Raw genomic sequence first — 17,635 nt, forward strand, 5'->3', positions numbered from 1 at the left:
GCAACTTCAACGAAGCACCCACTTCAGGCATTTAGTAGTTTTAAAGATGCATGTCTGCTACACAAATGGATATGCATTTCAACCACAGACTGCATATAGATAGTGGATGAAGCAGGGGGTGGAGCCGAGGAAGAGCAAGGGGTGAACCCATACAGTCCATAATAGCAGAAGTGGATATGGACCACAGCTCAGCGTTCACACCATTTCTCCCTGTGGACTGTTTGTGGTACTGCAACACAAAAGCCCCCTGAATTTCTCCCCATAGGGCACAATGATCAAAGAAATGTCTGTAAAACTACTGACAAGACACCAACAACTGAAAAAAATGTCTGATATTACATTCACTTTTTATACCATGGAGCTTTTTTAAATCATATAAACCAATAATAACCAACCAGTGTAAACCACTTCACAATGGGAATTGAGACACCCAACACTTTACAGAGGATGTACACTTGATGAGTCTGGAATTTGTTCTATGCATTTGTTAAATTGAAACCTACATTTTTTCCTCTCAACAGCAAAACAAACAGAAATATATATGTAATCAACGTTTTGACTGAATTATTCAAACAATAAACACTCAGAACAAAACATATATTTTCTTGCTGATCCAAATAAAAATCTGTCAGTACCCAACAGTTGGTCCCCAATGATTAAATGAAACAGATTTTAAAACCTGCCTCATCGGTGGATCTGACCAGAAAAGCAGCCAATGAAGCACTAGTTCATATGTGCAATGGACTACACAATGTCAAAGTAACACAACTTTGGACTTAGGTACCAGTGTATGGAAGCGTATTGCATTCACACATAAAAAAAAAAAAAAAAAAATTGGCTCTGTTTTTTCTGAATTAATGAGATAATTATCTTGTAATTAAGAGAAAAACTAAATTATAAAAAAAAAAAAAACTGGCTCTGTGAGTGCAATACGCTTCCATAGAGCTGGATGAAATACTCAAATATTTTACTTTAACCTTCTTGAACCAGTGTTACAACATAAAGGCATTTTTAAAATTATTGTTGTTGTGCCCTTAGTTCATTATTATTTATTTATGGGTTATATTTCATGATTTACATTCAGATAGTTTAAGTATATTAGATAGTTGTTAAAAATACAGTTAAAAGTAAGTTGCTTCTATACACGGTCTCATTTGTTCCTGGTATGTGATGTTCACACTTAACCACAAGGGGGCATTTCTTGTTTACATTTCAGTTGAGAGGAGGTCAAAGTTCGAATCTACGAAGAAAGAAGGAAGTGTCAGTTGAGATCAGAAGAGAGATCATTTTGTGTACTGTTAGTCGTTGTTTTAATGTACTGCACCAGTATTGTTTTGTCAGTAAAACTCGGAAAGACAGCGAGAAGTTCTGCTTCGTTTTTTCATAGAACCTGCAGTTAAGTTCTCACAATTGTGTAAAAATACTACGGAAGCGTATTGCATTCACATGAAAAAATGTAAATCGGCTCTATTTTTCTGAATTAACAAGACAATTATCTCATAATTACAAGAAACATATTTATGAAAAAATAAAATTGACTCTGTTTTTCTGAATTAACGAGATAATTATCTCATAATTACGAGATAATTACCTCATTAATACAGAGAAACAGAGCGGATTTTAATTTTTTCATGTAAATGCAATATGCTTCTGTATTGAGGTGCCTGTGCAGAGTCGACAAACTAACAACAATGCCATCAACACTACATAAAGATATGAGTATCTCCCAATGTTTCAAACCCAAATCGAAATAAAACTGAATTAAATTTAAAAGTCCGAGCATGATTTTTTCCTACAATGAAAAACTTCAGCTTGGATAAAGAGGAAGTACTGTCCCATTGACTCAGAAAAGCAGAGCCAATTTTTTTTTTTTTTTCAGAATTTATTTTTTCTCATAATTATGAGAAAATTACCTCGTTAATTCAGAAAAAACAGAGCAGATTTTAATTTTTTCATGTGAATGCAATGCGCTTCCGTACCAACGAGCTGCTTTCTGTTCAAAATAACGTTCCATTTTAAGGTCTATAATCTAGTTCTACCATCCATGGGTAAGAGTCTCCACGCTCTTACAAACTAACTGAAAACATTCAGTAACAGTCACATTAAACACAACCAAGTAACTTCTACTATTTAATCAATGTTAACACATGCAGTTGTGTACGGAGCATCCCCTAGGGGTGCCAGTAATGCAAACATCTTATAAAGTATGAACACACTAATTATAGTTATCTGTCCTAATTAGCAGGCTCTCTGACACAGACATATAATTCAATTGAATTAATGCTAACATTAGCAAAAGTCTGTACATTATGTCAACAGGCCACATAATTAAGCATCAGTTAACTTCAGGATCTTCTGACAGTACATTCTAACATACATTTTATGCAGTAACAGGAGCACAAAATGTCCATCTCAGTAGCTGAGCTAATGCTAGCTGTTAATCAAAGTCCACACAAGCTGGCATTTACTTCCTGTACAGATGTCATAAATGAGGAAATTAGCTTCAGTGACTAAAACCTTTTTTGTTACAGGTTTTAAGCAAGTTAATTCCTGGTGTCAAGCAGGACATGTTAACTGATGACTACCTCACTTTTTGTTGCTGTCCCCTAGTGGACATTCAAGGCACTGCAGTTTTTGGTGTTTGTATGCTGGCTTTATTTATCAGATCCAGAGGCTGACACATGAATACTTATTATTATTGGTTATTATAATTCTAGATGATTGTTACACCCTGTAATGTAACAATATGAAACTGATAGAAGAAAAAACTGATAATTTAATCCTAAACAGAAGTTAAGTCTTATGTTCATATTTCAACAAATACATGATGGTTAGAATCTTATGTTTCTACAGTGGAATTGACAAAATGCACACAAGAATCGAAAAGCTGTTTACAGCTGGAAATAAGTTAACTGATGGTGGTGGTGATGCATGACATTGACCAGCAACATTAGAGGAAAAATGGAATACTTTCAAATAAAAAGTAAAAACCAAAAGAGGAAATACATTTTTGTCAACTGCTTACACACACTGAAAGTGAATTCTCACATTAAAGCATCAGAACTTTAACTTCTCCAAAAACAAAATCACAAAAAGTACAAATACATTTTCTGCTTTTCATTTAATTTGAAATTCTGCAATGCATTTCTTAAAACTAGAAAAGCACTCAGAGAGTGCAGATCTCCACCAAGGCAGATCAGCTGTATAAAAGTACAATAGCAAAAAAATAAGCTCTGTGTATTTCTGTTTTTTGTGTCTACTTAAATGGGAGTAGATGTACTGGACTGAAATGACAAAATTAGAAAAGTGTATAAAGAAAGCACGAAAGAAGGCAGTGCTACTATGTGTGTGTTGATGCTGCTCTAAAGGAGTCATTCAAATGCTGAGCGTCATTTTGAAACAACAATGTGATTTTAATAAAGTATTATTAGGTTTGATAACAGCTCTATGCTTACATAGAAGTGAGATGTTTGTGAGATGAACACTATGTCTTAAACTGGATTCTGTGTAGAGCTCTGACACAAGCAGCCACATTCTACAAGTAAGATGTAAAAAAAACAAAAAAACAAAAAAAACCGGAAGTCTTTGAACAAACATTTGTTCACTTATTCTTTTCACTGTTTTCACTGTGTTTGGACCAAATATTTTTATATTCATACTAAGTGTTTTTGTGCAGTGATGTTGAACTTCTCATCCTCTATGTGTCGTTACATAGATGACACCTTTTGGGTGAGTATAAGAAGTAGAAGCTACAGAGGGTAGGGAGCATTTCTTTTGTTGTGGTATAATGTATGTAATGTATACTTGCATCCTCCAAGTACCATATGGAAGCTAAAGGTACAAGGCGTGAATCTGACTGCTCAGTAATGTCGGTGTCTATGCTAAATAAGGATCTAATCTGAAAAAAAAAGCCAGTAAAATCCTTTTTTTTCAGTAAATTCCTTTAACCTCAACCTAAGAACTGAATTTAAAGCAGCCATGATGTGACAACCAACATCAGTGTCCTCGCTTGGCAGAGGCATCGTCACTTCAGTAGTCTGAAACTGGTTGTGATGCACACAAACACTTTTTGATGCTCAACTCTAGAGATCCACCAGCCAACATCCCTCCTCTTCTATCGCATCACTCCATTTTGTTTTTTATCCCTTTCCTTTTCTTCTTCCTCCTTATCTCCTTCCCTCTCTCCCTCTTTATACTCATTACATATTCAGAACCACACCTCATTCCCTTTGGGTCATAAAGAGGAGGAGGAGAGGTGGAAAAAAAGAGAGGATGTGGGGGGTGTCGAAGAAGAAGATAAGGAGGGAGGGAGGAAAGAAAGAAGAGAAAGATCAGTGGAGAAAGGCAACGAGAGAAAACCAAGAGAAAACCATGTGTGCGTGTGAAGTGGAAAGGAAAAAAAGGTGGGGGGTGTAGGGAGGAGTAAACAGAACAACATATAGAGATGGGAGGAAATAACTACATAAAGACCAACAAAGACAGAGAGATAGATAGAGAAACATAGAGATGTGTGTAGAGAGATTGACAGCAGAAAGGCAGAGAAGGAGAGAAAAAGAGAGAGAGAGGGAAGCAGTGGTTGGGCGGCCGGCGACGCAGTGTTTCTGTGTTTGAAATTCTGCTCACAGCCAAAGTAATTTCCTGGCGGTGGCGGTGCTGTCAGCTGCTTGGCTGGCTGGCGGTGAAATATGGTGGCTGGGAGTCGGCCGCTAGCAGCCCCCGACAATCTGATGGATGGAGCCCCAGAGGAGAGCAACGGCGGCAGGAGGAGGTGGAGGAGGGAGGGAGGACACAGGGAGGGAAGGAGGAACAACAGAAAAACAAAACACACACTACCAAAAAAAAAAAAATGCAAGAGAGAAAAAAATGCTAAATGCAGCCAAGTGGTGATGGGAGGTACACACAGAAAGAGAGAAATATGTACAGAGATATAAAAAAAAAAGACTTAGATAAGGAAAGAGGGGCAGGGTAGATGTGGGGGGAAAGGGGGAAAAAGGTAAAAGTGAAGGAGATGAGTAAGGATGGAAAAAGAGGGAGGAAGAGCAAGAGGTCGAGGTAGCTCCATTAGGCAGAGGGAGGAGGGTAGAAGGAGTTTGAACCAACGCAGCCGGGGTCCAGACAAGGGGAACCGTCCTTATAATCAACCACCCCACCCCCCACCCCTGAGTCTGGAGGAGGAGGTGGCAAGGAAGGATACAAGGAGGGGAAGATGGAGGGGCTCAGACTGGAAGAAGGTTGGACAAGGAGGGGGACTGAGTGTAGTATGGAGGTTAACCTGCTGATCCAGGCATCCATTCTCTCATACTTATCAGTGGATGAAGGCTGTGGTGTGAGATATTATATATATATATATATATATATATATATATATATATATATATATATATATATATAAAATATCTCACAAGACTGTAAATGTCATTTGCATACATAAATCCATGCCTACAATTGAGCTGTTTATAAAAAGAAAAGCAGTGCAGAAAATATATGGGATTTTTGTGTGTGTGTGTGTGTGTGTGTGTGTGTGTGTGTGTGTGTGTGTCGCGGGGGGGTGGGGGGGTAGGGCAAACAAACACTGAGTACAGAGAGTACTTTTAGTACTTTAACAGCTTTTGGAGGGAGCATCTAGTTTGTTGATTACATTGACTCCCTATATATTGTTAATCAGTGAAAACAAATGCAATACATTCATTCATTCTGGGTTAACAACATTTTTGCCACTTGGAAATTAGATTAACAATGTTTAATTACTTTGTTGAAATAAAACAGTTGCAATTTAGTCACAAATGAATGTAATTTCTGAGAGGCAGGTGTGACAGGGAGCCCATGGACTGAACACTTTCAGACAGAATGATTCAAAGGGCACAATGACACAGTGTATGTAATTCTCCTCATGAAGGAAATCTCAAAAAGAGGAAACCCCGTAGAGGGAACTTGCACACAAAAGTCAAAGAAAAGGAACAGAACACACTTTTTGTTACTTCCAGTGTTACCATCAGCCAGAAAATGTCTCCTTGGGAACATCTTAGGACAGTAGAGTAACAGTAGTAGCGGCCATAGAGCCCCACAATGTCATGTCCAAGCATTTGACGATACTCAGTTAATGTCCTGCCAATCACACCGAGACGTTGCTGAAGGCCCACCACTGTGATTGATGCTTCAATTAACAGCCCGCTCTGACCTCCAGAATTGTTCATTTGAAATTGTAATTAAGCAATTAAGGGCAATTAAGAAACAGAGACTGGAGAATGAAAGTCAGAAGACAATTTGAGAGAGTGAGGGAGGGAAACAGGGAGGGAGGGAGCAGTCCAAATTAAACCAAACCCTGTCTCACTGCACAAACACCAGGGAACTCTCAACTTGTGGTGAACTCGCAGCGGCCGCAAACAGTTTAGTGTAAAACCTAGAAGGTCAAACAAATGAATTTTGTCAGACAAGTACTTATCTGCTGCATATTAATTAGAGTGGTGGTAGGTGGGGGCTGTAAATGCAAGGCTTATCTTTACACGGAAAGGAAAAGGAGCTGATTGAAGCAGGATTACAAGCTCCTGAATAAAGCTCTTGGCATCAGCAGCATACCTTTGGAGGAGATGGGAAACTGCTGCTTGTTCAAAGGAAGAAAGCTGAACTTATTACCTTTATAATGCATATTAATCCTCATTAACATATTTCCTATAATACTTGCAGGAAGTGTGACATGGGTTTCATACGAGGATTTTAACCGGACAGAACCAGGCCTGTGACTGGAGTAATTCTGGACATTAAACCAAAACGGGACAGATAGATGCAACACATAAATAAGTAAATAAACCTCTATTACTCTTATGTGTAGAGTCAGTGATAACATTGTGGAAGAAGTAAAAAAAAACGTGTTGGTTTACATGGCTGTTTATCATATACCAGGAGGAAAAGTGCGGAATCATTTTGGGAGGGTAAATGATGACCTGTAGACGGTGAAAATGCAAGGCTTGTTGGTAATTTGCATATTATTAATCAACTACAAACATGGCTTATCTTCTGAAACATGTGACCTGATAAATACGCACTTTTCTCCAAACACTTTTACCATCGTCAATGAGAAACTAACTCCCTTTGTTTCTTTGCAAAATGTAGATTGCAAAGGCTTATAATTGTGTATTTATTCCTGTTTAATGCTGCATAGTCTTAATAATGTCATTTATAACAGTCTTTCTCAGCTGAATAATTTTCAATAAGTTTTAAGTTTTTCTCAATAAGTTTTATTGCAGTCAGTAAAGTCAACCACAGTAATATTGTCAAGTGTTGCAGGTCCTCACTTGGCCAAAGTTCCCTAATTACCTTCAGTATATTGTAAATCAAATTATCTGAGACAACAGGAAACATCAGGATGTAGAAAATCTACCCTGTGATACAGATTTTGGCTTTTTCTGACAGAATGAGGAGGTTGAATAAGGGATAAATAGCTATAATTACAGATTGCAGATCAGATTCCATTAGATTCTACTGCTCTACTGCACGTGGCTGTAATTATCAAAACTAAAATAAAATGCTATAAATGCTTGAAATATTTTAGTTTACACGTATTGAGTCTACAGTTTTCATTTCTAAAGTAACTAAAATAATCTGTTCTTTGAGCTGTAGCTGTGATCTGTAGAATTGGAGAGAGCTGCAGTTGTGAAAATCGTGCAGCTCTGGTGTGTTTCTCCTATTTTTGGTTCCTGCGGTTTTAATGTGATAAATTTCGACTAATCTTTGGAACTAATGGTTACAAACTGACATGGTTCTTGGTCTGGGTCGAATACAAGCCTGTTCATGTTGATGGAGCTACCTATAGGTGAGTTTGTGTTACAATGTGAACTTGAAAAAAGACCAACTTTCCCTCATAAATAAGATCTTTAAAAGGCCTCTGTATCAGTTGTTGCTGCTAAAAGTGCTTCCAACATTTCATGAGTTGGAGAAGCCAGTTCTGACTGAGGGGCACGTGGTCAGTGACCCTCTAATGATGCAGCATTGACAGAACATGGCAGATGGCATGACCTGCTTCATGGAGGAAAGTAAATGACACAAAACCCTGCCTCCGTCTGTCTCCGTCTCCCTGAACCCCCCTCCCCCCCAAAGTCTGTAACTGTGCTCTCAAATTGATGGCGGTATTTGTCTGTTTATGAACACAGAGGTGACTTGTAATCAGGCTGAACGGGCACAGGCAGCGCTCTGTTTCAGGCATGTTAGTGCCACACAAGCCAACACATCTGTCGGGACAATGGGTGAAGGAGACCAGAGGGAAGCAAAACCATCTCAAATATCAGTGTCAGTCATTTATTTATGTAAAAGCCCGTGGACTAAAAGACAACAATTAAAAAGCAAAACCAGATAAAACAAAACAGAGTGTGAGAGTTTCATCTGTGTCTTCCCGTGAAAAGCACACAATTCAGCTTCCAACAGAGGCAGAAAAAGAGAGCGATGATGGGGTGGGTTGAAATGATGCAGGGATGATGGGAAAAATTGGCCGTAAATCTCAGAAATGGATCAGAAATGGTCGCCTGACACCAGAGGACATTTTAACAAATACAGAGAAAGTAGAGAGAAGACAGGGAGGCAGAGAAAAAAAAGGGAAGAAAGATATTCATATGCACAAAAGTACACTCACACATCTATCTATCTATCTATCTATCTATCTATCTATCTATCTATCTATCTATCTATCTATCTATCTATGTATACACACACACATAAATACATATACACACATTACGTGTGTGTGTGTGTGTGTGTGTGTGTGTGTACGTGCGTGTGTACATGTGAATCTATACAGGAACTGTGAGCAGTAAACAAAGAAAGTGCGGTAGAGGGTGAGATGAGAGGAAGTCATTAGGGAGGATTCCAAGGTGCAAAAAAATCACCTAGGTGGTGTGACAGGACCTAATACATTTATTTCAGATAGAAAATTAATTTCCTAATATTAAAAAGGTCAAAAAGAAGCTAAGGCAACAATGACCTCTTTGTCATCCTTAACAAATGATCCAAAATGGCGGTGTCAGATTGGAGGGGCTACATCGGCTGGTGATGAATGTTTCTAGTAATAAGCCAATCAAAAAGAATTCTTCTTGTGCTTTTGATAAATGAGCTGGAAAAGCAACGCTTTAGGAAGGAGATGGGTCCATTTGTTTCTTTGGTCTTTTTGTCCCCCTTTTTGCCTCTCCATTTCTCTCTTTTCAAAACAAACAACAGGGTATCTTGGGAACAGATTATAGTTCCTTGCATCACTGACTCTTTCAGCCATTTTCCCTGCTGACCAATGTTCAGCTGCAGACGGTAAATGATGGAATTTTATGAAACAGCTTGAGCACACATCTCTTTAAATGGATGAAGACAAAGTTTACAGTCATCTTAGGAAGAAACATCACCAGTTGTTATTCACACAATAGTTGTAGTTGAATCACTGTTTCATAATATACAAGATCCTTTAAAAACTGCATTAAGCATTTTTAACCCAACAAGTGAAAAAGTAGGCGGAGCTCACTAATACCCCCACCTGGTCACACAACACTTTGCCCCTCCAGCTCACTGATACCCTGCCTACCCAGGGATTAATTTTGGTCTTAACTTTCAAAATAACTTTTAAAAAAAATTCTAAAAAAAAAAAAAAAAAAAAAAGAAAAAAAAAATTGAGAGGAAGGCACATGTAAAGAACATACGTGTAAAATTAGGTGAATATTGTCCGAAAAATTGGTTGGAGAAAAATCTTGGATGGACAGATGGACAGACAGACAGAAGGACAGAATAAGAACAGAGGAAACATGTTTGTTTTTTTTCTTTGACACCAGATTGGTGTGTGTTTGTCTTTTGTATAGTTTTACCATAGTCTCTTGTATCCAGACCCCTGTTGTGACATTAACTCTGTGTCAGTGAACCTATTTACATGCACACCAATACTCAGATTCTGGAGTTATCAGATTATTCAAGTGATCATGTAAACAGTATAATCTGATATCCTTTATCACAGTGTTTCTCAACCTTTTTTGAACAAATTCCCACTAACAGCATCATGACCCTCCTGCTGCCCCCCCATCCCTGAAAAAATTTAGGACCAAACCTGTATGTGGAGGACGTGGTGGGCTACATAGCTCTGTAGATAAAGCCCCCCTCACCTCATCATTTCTCACCTGCCGCCCCTCGAAAACAAATTTGTGCCCTGGGGGGGGAGGGGGGTATGCCTCCATTTTTCAATCCCATCCCACCACCCATGGTTGAGAACCACTGCTTTGCCAGATAACTGCAGGATTCTGATTATAAGAAAACACATCAACACTGGATTTGTCCTCAATACTCCCATGTCTTCCTGCATGTATACAGGTTAATCTGATTTATTTCATTCTTTTAAATCTGTGCATGTGTAAACACAAATAAAATCATAGAAAACAGAAGTTACATAGTCAAACAGGAGCAGAAGACAACTGGAAGTTTGAGTCTACCGACATTATGTACGTAGCTTTGAAATCTGACAATGAACTGGAGCATTTCTCAAGTGCATGTAAACGCATCTGATCGGATTATTACAATTATCTGATTACTCCCAGTTATTAGATTTTTAAGGTCATGTAAATGAGCTCAGTGATGGGTGTGATACCCTCCACTATCATTTGGAAAACGAGTACAAATTATCTGTTTTTCTGGCTAGTTCTTGGCCGGTGCTGAGTGTAGGATGTTGTGACAGCAGAGTTGCAAAATAATGTTGGGAGAAAAGTTGTTTTGGTGAAACGTGCATATGTGGAAGCATGTCATGCTTAAGACTAAATCCCACCAAAACAAACTACACAAAACTATGTCTCTTTGATAGAAGTTGTCATTTCAGGGTGGTATTTCAGTGGTTGTCTTACACATAGCGAGGGGGACATTCAAAGCAATAGGTGGACAAAGAAGACTGACCATCCTGACACTGCATGATGGGAATATTCACAGTTATTCCAACACAGTCCTTCAGGTGAGACGAACTACCTTTAAGACTGAGAGGTTGACGTAGTTTCACCTTCACCACCAAGTGTGTAAGGTGGTTAGTTTGTCTGTGAGATGATAAGTGGAGGTGACAAAGGAGCCGGAATTAAACTTTACATATGTATGTCAACTAAAGGAATGTGGGTAAAATCATTCATCATGAAATCCTGTTCCACTTGATGGACTGGAAGGAGGCCAAGGGATTTTGGAGACCCAAGTCATCAGGTATAAAAGGAAAAAGACAACAAAGATTTGATGAGAACTTTGCTGCGTGTCTCCCAGTGCTGTTTGAATAAAGACTGATCAGCGGAAGACTAATGAATCAGTGTCTTTTGTTTATAGTATCCAGAAGTCAATCCTATCATTTGGTGTCACAAACAGGATTACATCTTGCACACACTAGACATCTTTTCACAATCCAATCCAGTTACAAAAAACAATCTTGAAATGTATCCTATCAAAGTGTGACACTTGTTTTCACCCCTAAGATATAGTGTGACATTGATATTTTTTACCCTTAAAAGTGAGAGTGACCGGTTTTTTCCTTAAGACTTGGTAAATGTTTGGTATCAAGTATAATTTCAACTGTAGGACTGGGTGGGGCATTTGTATGTTTTTTTTTTTTTTTTTAACTAAACTAAAATCTAAAACCAAACTAAATGAGTAAATAAAAAAGCACAAAAAAGTAATATTCAAAACTATTTCTCTGGTTGTTATGTAAAGTGTTGTAGACATATTCACTGAGTTAGAGGCACAGGATCCTTCATTTTCCTCACCTCGCTTGATGACATTAACATGATATTCACTTTAAATCTTTATTTACTTTTCCAGCAAAAACGATGCATTTGTTTGTCTCTGATAAATGTACTATCTGCTGGTGAGCGCAAATGTTTTGAGCAGTTATAAAAAACTAATGTAATAAAAGTTTTAGGCCATCCATACCAGTGTCAGTATAATGTATGTATCTGCTACAAGCTTGGATTTAAATTACACTTATTAAAGTCAGTGTCTGAACAGAACAAGGAAGTTATGTTCCAAACAGAAAAAGAGAGCTGCTGACTTCACAATGTTGGGGAATCATTTTGAAGAGACAAGGGTATGGCTGATTTGGTTTCAAACTGAATGGATTCCATTGTGCATCAGAGGTCAGTGTGACTTTGAATTATGTCTTATGCTTCTAACTGTGGATATCCAAAAGAGTAAAAAAGTCCAAATGATTGACAAAAACCCAGGGTCAGATTTATGAGCGCAAAGGCCCACAGCAACTTTATGCTGAACCTTTCCTTCAATTAGCTTTTACAATCTGCATCGGATTTACTAAAGCTGAGAACAGACCTGCAGATTACTGACACATACAGACTGAACAGCCCATATTAAATGACTTTAGGCTGCAGAGATGCACAGGAGTTTTTACTTATGACATTTAGCAAGAATGAATGAATACTGTGGAGAATAACCACTGCCGAAATGTTACACTTTAAGTACAAAATGAAATATTTCTTTAGATACAATTAAAAAAAATAAATCTACATTTAAATTTGTTTTGACGCTGGAGGAACTTCTGTTTAAAACTCAAAACTCTTTGAAACGACCTCAGTCTAAATGACTGACAAGGAGAAATCCCAATTCTTAAAGGGCCAGTGTGAGAGATTTAGGGGATTTATTAGGAGCTAAATTCAGAAATGGAATAGAATAATCATAATTATGTTTTCATTAGAGTATAATCGCATCAAAATAACAATCACTGTGTTTTCATTACCTTTGAATGAACTGTTTATATCTACAGAATATAGTCCACCACATTTCTACAGTAGCTCAGAATGAGCTTTGTCTTCATCTTCCTTTTCCTGTTTTATAGTGGGTGTCATCCAGTGTTAACTTGTCTTACTGTCAATATAACTTAGGTTGATATTGCCACACCTAAAAAAAGAACACAAAAACCAAACACTCTTCTCTGATGCCATTAAATAAATTAAGTGAACCTTCACAAAGCACACAGTGCATGACTTAACAGCAATAAGCAGGGTTACAACAGAATCAGTCCACTACAGTGTGTCTGTCTGTTAAGTGCATTTGGAGGTGAGAGTTTACCTGTGTTAGGTCACACTTCCCTGTTTCCTGACCATGGAAAATACATTTTAGTGCTACAAATATTCAGTTCAACAGGGACTGTCTGATGCATCAGACTGTAAGGATGTAACATAACCATATTCTTACACTTACAACCCAGCTGTAATTCCAGGAAGGAACATCGCTTTTGAATGTTCTTTTTTGTTGATGGTTTTGTTTTTGTGTAAAAGATTAATGCAAATTGTGCAAAATGAGAAAAAGGCAGCTTCACCTTAACCAATGACAATATGGTTTATCAACTGACCATATATATGTAAGGGTAGAGACTGCGATCTGGTAGGATCAGAGAAACTCTGATCAGAGTCTCTACTGGTAGAAACTCCGATCCTGCCAGTAGAAGGTTTAGGGGTTAGGGTTAGGGTTAGGGTTCGGATTGGAGTTTCTACCAGTAGAGACTCTGATAGGAGTTTCTACTGGTAGAGACTACGATCGGAGTCTCTACTGGTAGAATCGCCGATCCTACCAGATCGCAGTCTCTACCCTGACATATATATATATATATATATATATATATATATATAATATATATATATATATTGACTGATATGCATACACACACACACACACACACACATATATATATATATATATATACATACATACATACATACATATACACACACACACACATTTACACATGCATACACATATATATGTTAACATCACATATGTATGTATGTACTGTTAACAATATATATGTATAGATATCTACTATTAACATTATATTTTACAAAACTAACAGCATGCAACATTAAAATGATAAAACGCAGCTGTAATTATATCAAAGGCTGCCAGCTGAAAGGTGTTGGCCTGTATTTAGAAAAAACTAAATTCTTGTATATGACAAAGGTTTAGTGTTACATATTTGATTTTATTGTTTCTTAATGCTTTTATTAATTTTTTTTATTGTGCTTTTAGTCTTCTGTACAGCACTTTGTTCCACTGTGGTTATTTTAAAGTGCTTAATAAATAAAGTTGGATTGGACTGGATTGGAAAGGCTGCTTGAGTTTTTGACCTGTAGCTCGTTCTTCTCCTTCTCCATGCATCTTGAAGTATGTGAAGTTGTGCCAGAGTCTAGATTTCATATTTACTGGTGAAGAGTGCACCATCTTTGCTATAGAGCAGCTCTGCTTCAACTAACTTCATCAAGACATCATCAATACTTATTTCCAGGTCCTCTAAACTTCTCTTACTAAAATAAACTTAGGCCCCATTCTGAGAAATTGGAAATGACTTCCGACGTGAACACTCACACAGTTTATAGTTTTTAAACCAATAACCATGGAGTTAGCGGCTCGTATATGGGCCCCTGTACACCGGCAGAGTCCAAGTGCTCTGTTGTAGCTGCTGCTGATCTCTTGTTAATGGAGTCCTCCAGCGGAGCCCTCCAACCCTGGTAGCCTCATTAGACTCTTTACCCGCTGTGTGAGATGAGCCTGAATGGAGGGCAGCAGCACAGGGCCTCCTGGCTGCAGAGCTGGCATTGAAACTGGCATCTGGGAGCCCCAGACATGAGTAGTGTGTCTGATGGGATTAACTGGCTGTGGCCAAAGAGAGAGACAGAGAAGGGAGGTTGCCCAAGCCTCCAAATTAACTCTGCAAGACTGAAGGCAATCAACAGGGAAAGAGGGAAAGGGGGGGACGGGAGGACAAGATGGTCTGACGATTATGAACAGGGAAAGAGAGGGAAATGGAAGGCATCTGAGTGGAACGGTGAACTAAGGAGACATACAGTCCAGTACAGCGGCACTGCATTGACCTGGTCTCACAATTCACTGTACAATGCTCTTATAGGCAGGTCACCAGTGGGTTTACTGGGAGGCTGAAATATATGGTCCATGGGGCACGACTTTAATAAGTAACAGAAGTGGAGCGGACTCTACATCAGTGTTTCCCAATTGTTTCTTGCGACCTCTCAGTACAAAGCAACCCATGTGACTGGGTGCAGGTTGATGAGTTATTTTGCCTCACAGTTTGATTGTTTGGCTTTACCAGGGAAAGTTTCAGTAGGCACCATGTTCTTTACCATCATTGGGTGAAAGTTCCATTATAACCTTTCAGCAAATTGTATTTCAAGAGGTCTAAGGGGAAACAAGACTTCTATGCCTTGGCTCTGTTTTTAGCCATGATGGAAAGTTTTGGCCACTCACAGGTGCTTAAATACATATGAAAGAGTAAAGAATCACTCCATCTCTCTAAAAAGTCACCAAAAATGCTGTGGCAACAAGACATTGTCATTGAGTAGCAGCTGTTAATTCGGTATAGATACTGAATTCCAAATTATTCTGTCCTTGTTGTCTCTCTTACCAGCTTTAATGCAGGCAAGTTCTGCTGCTGTACCAGCAGTTTGAGGCAGTCCCTGGTCAACTGATGACTTTAAAACATGTAGAAATGTTTGGACATCAGTTCTGAAGCATCTGAAGTGTTTGTGTGGATGGACATTATTTTTCATTTCACTACAGTGTTTTAAAAGGACAAAGTATTTTGTGGATATAGCCTCAAAAACAACTAGCGATTAGCAAATATTAATTGTATTATTTATTACTATATAATGAGTTGTAATATTATACAATTTATGTATGTGAATGGTCAGTTAACTCTAAAAAGAACTCACTACATTTTAGTTATTTGAATGTTTGACTATTTAAAAAAAAATTCTGCCAAACAGGCAATTGAGAACCAAAATCAGAACTGTAATCAACCAAACCCTCCACTTTTTCATCACCTATTAGGAAGGAAAAAAGCAAAGATCACAAAAAGGTGAAAGATGTTTTTATATTTTCAGCATTCGTAGCCATGATGGGCCACCGTCTCCTTACTAAGAAGCAGTGCTTCATAGGGTAGTTTTCTGTTGCCTTTTTGTGTTCAGGCACTGGTTGTGTGATAAGATGCTATAATGTGCATGTGTGTGTTTGATGAGTGTGTGTAGGTGTGTGTAGGTGTGTGTGAATGACAGGCATGAGTGGATCACCCTGCCATGACAGAGTCTATCGATCAGTGTGTCGGCACCGGGGGAAAAGGTTAATCTGCCTGATGCCAGCCCCTCGCCTCAGCCCATCTCTGGCCTGCCCCCGTCCCGCCCCAGTCCGTTCCCTCTCTTATCAGGATTAGAGCCGTGTACAAAAGGCCAGAGTATTCCCAGGACACGCACTGACCTTCAGTAATCCCACCAACCTGCCGCTCTGCTTATAATTAACATCAGGAACAAAGGGAAAAATCCCTGGCCTGCCTGTGTAGCGTTTCTGTGGCTGAAAGACTCGAACTGGAAGAGGAAAAAGTTACAGTAGAGTTAGAAACCCAAAGCATAAGAGACTTGCTTGGGTAATATGTTTTGAATGGCCAGGAGAGCCGAGCTGACATTCCAGAGATGCTGAGTGGCCGATTGCTGCTCCCCAGCGCACACAGCCCAAACACAGATCGGACGAACATGCTGAACCAAGCAAGGAGAACCAAAACTAGATCTGGGAGCCGTAAACTTGACTGTGTTTGTGGTAATGGTACGTTGAACACAGAGAAACTCACCGGGTCTTGGTTCATCTGCACTATGAGTTGTTTGACAGCATGCAGCGTTGGGTGGGCCCACGGAGAAGGGTCCTGCCAGTGACGATTCAGGTCAAAGCCCATCAGAGAACACCTACATACACACACACACACACACACACACACACACACACAGACACACACACAAAAACAGTCCAACTTACAAAACGCACGCCAAGTAATTACAGGTTCTGAAAGCAATGTGCCAGATTCTTAGGACTGGATCACAGAATGGCATTGTGAGAAACAGTGATTGTAATGATAATTTTAAGTCATCTTAGATTATATTAAATCAAAATTAAAGCTGAAAATACCACTAATGATTAGTAAATTACCTGTGACCCATATTAAAATAAAAAAGGCTGAACCAGTGGCCTTGAATCTCACCAGCATGTTCTATCAAAAATCAGTAAGTTGGATTTGAGAGGTTGTCAGGTTCTGCTGCTATGCTAGAGTCCTGTGGTGCAGGAAAGCAATCTCCCAATAGAAGTGGGTGATACTTTCACTGGAGGAGAACTCAACAAATTAAATAAAAGTCCATATGTGACTTCCTATCAGTCCTCAAAAATAACTATATTGATATCTCTAACCATTTCCGTATTATATGCTATCAAAATATGACCCATTATAACTAAAGGCAAATTTTTAATATTTCAAAAATGCATCAAAAATAAAACATTCTAACTTCTCAAAACTGCAGACAAACTTTGTAGACATTGTCCCAAGGAAGATACATATAAAATTTACAATAAATCCAACCAGCAGTTTCATCATATAAGACGATTGTTGAAATCCAGACATTGGTGACCTTGAGTTTGACCCTTCAATATCACTCAAGGTCAGAGGTCATGGACCCAAATTAAAGTCCATATATGACTTCCTATTAGTGCTCAATAATTACTATTTTTGTATCTGTAACCATTTCCATGTTATAAGCCATCAAAATATGGACCATTATAATTTCAAAAATTCATCAAAATCTAAAAATCGAAATTT

The 17,635-nt window shown here is 38.5% G+C and overlaps 1 protein-coding gene across 1 annotated transcript in view; it reads right to left on the reverse strand.

The window, feature by feature from the left end:
- agbl4 (AGBL carboxypeptidase 4) overlaps positions 1–17,635 on the reverse strand; it is a 460,789-nt gene that overhangs the window by 22,858 nt on the left and 420,296 nt on the right. Inside the window, exon 9 of the mRNA XM_030132962.1 lies at positions 16,622–16,733. Within this exon, the coding sequence (XP_029988822.1) occupies positions 16,622–16,733 (112 nt within the window). The remainder of the gene's footprint in view (positions 1–16,621; positions 16,734–17,635) is intronic.

This window comes from Sphaeramia orbicularis, chromosome 4 (genome assembly GCF_902148855.1).
Source record: "Sphaeramia orbicularis chromosome 4, fSphaOr1.1, whole genome shotgun sequence".
Taxonomy (NCBI): domain Eukaryota; kingdom Metazoa; phylum Chordata; class Actinopteri; order Kurtiformes; family Apogonidae; genus Sphaeramia; species Sphaeramia orbicularis.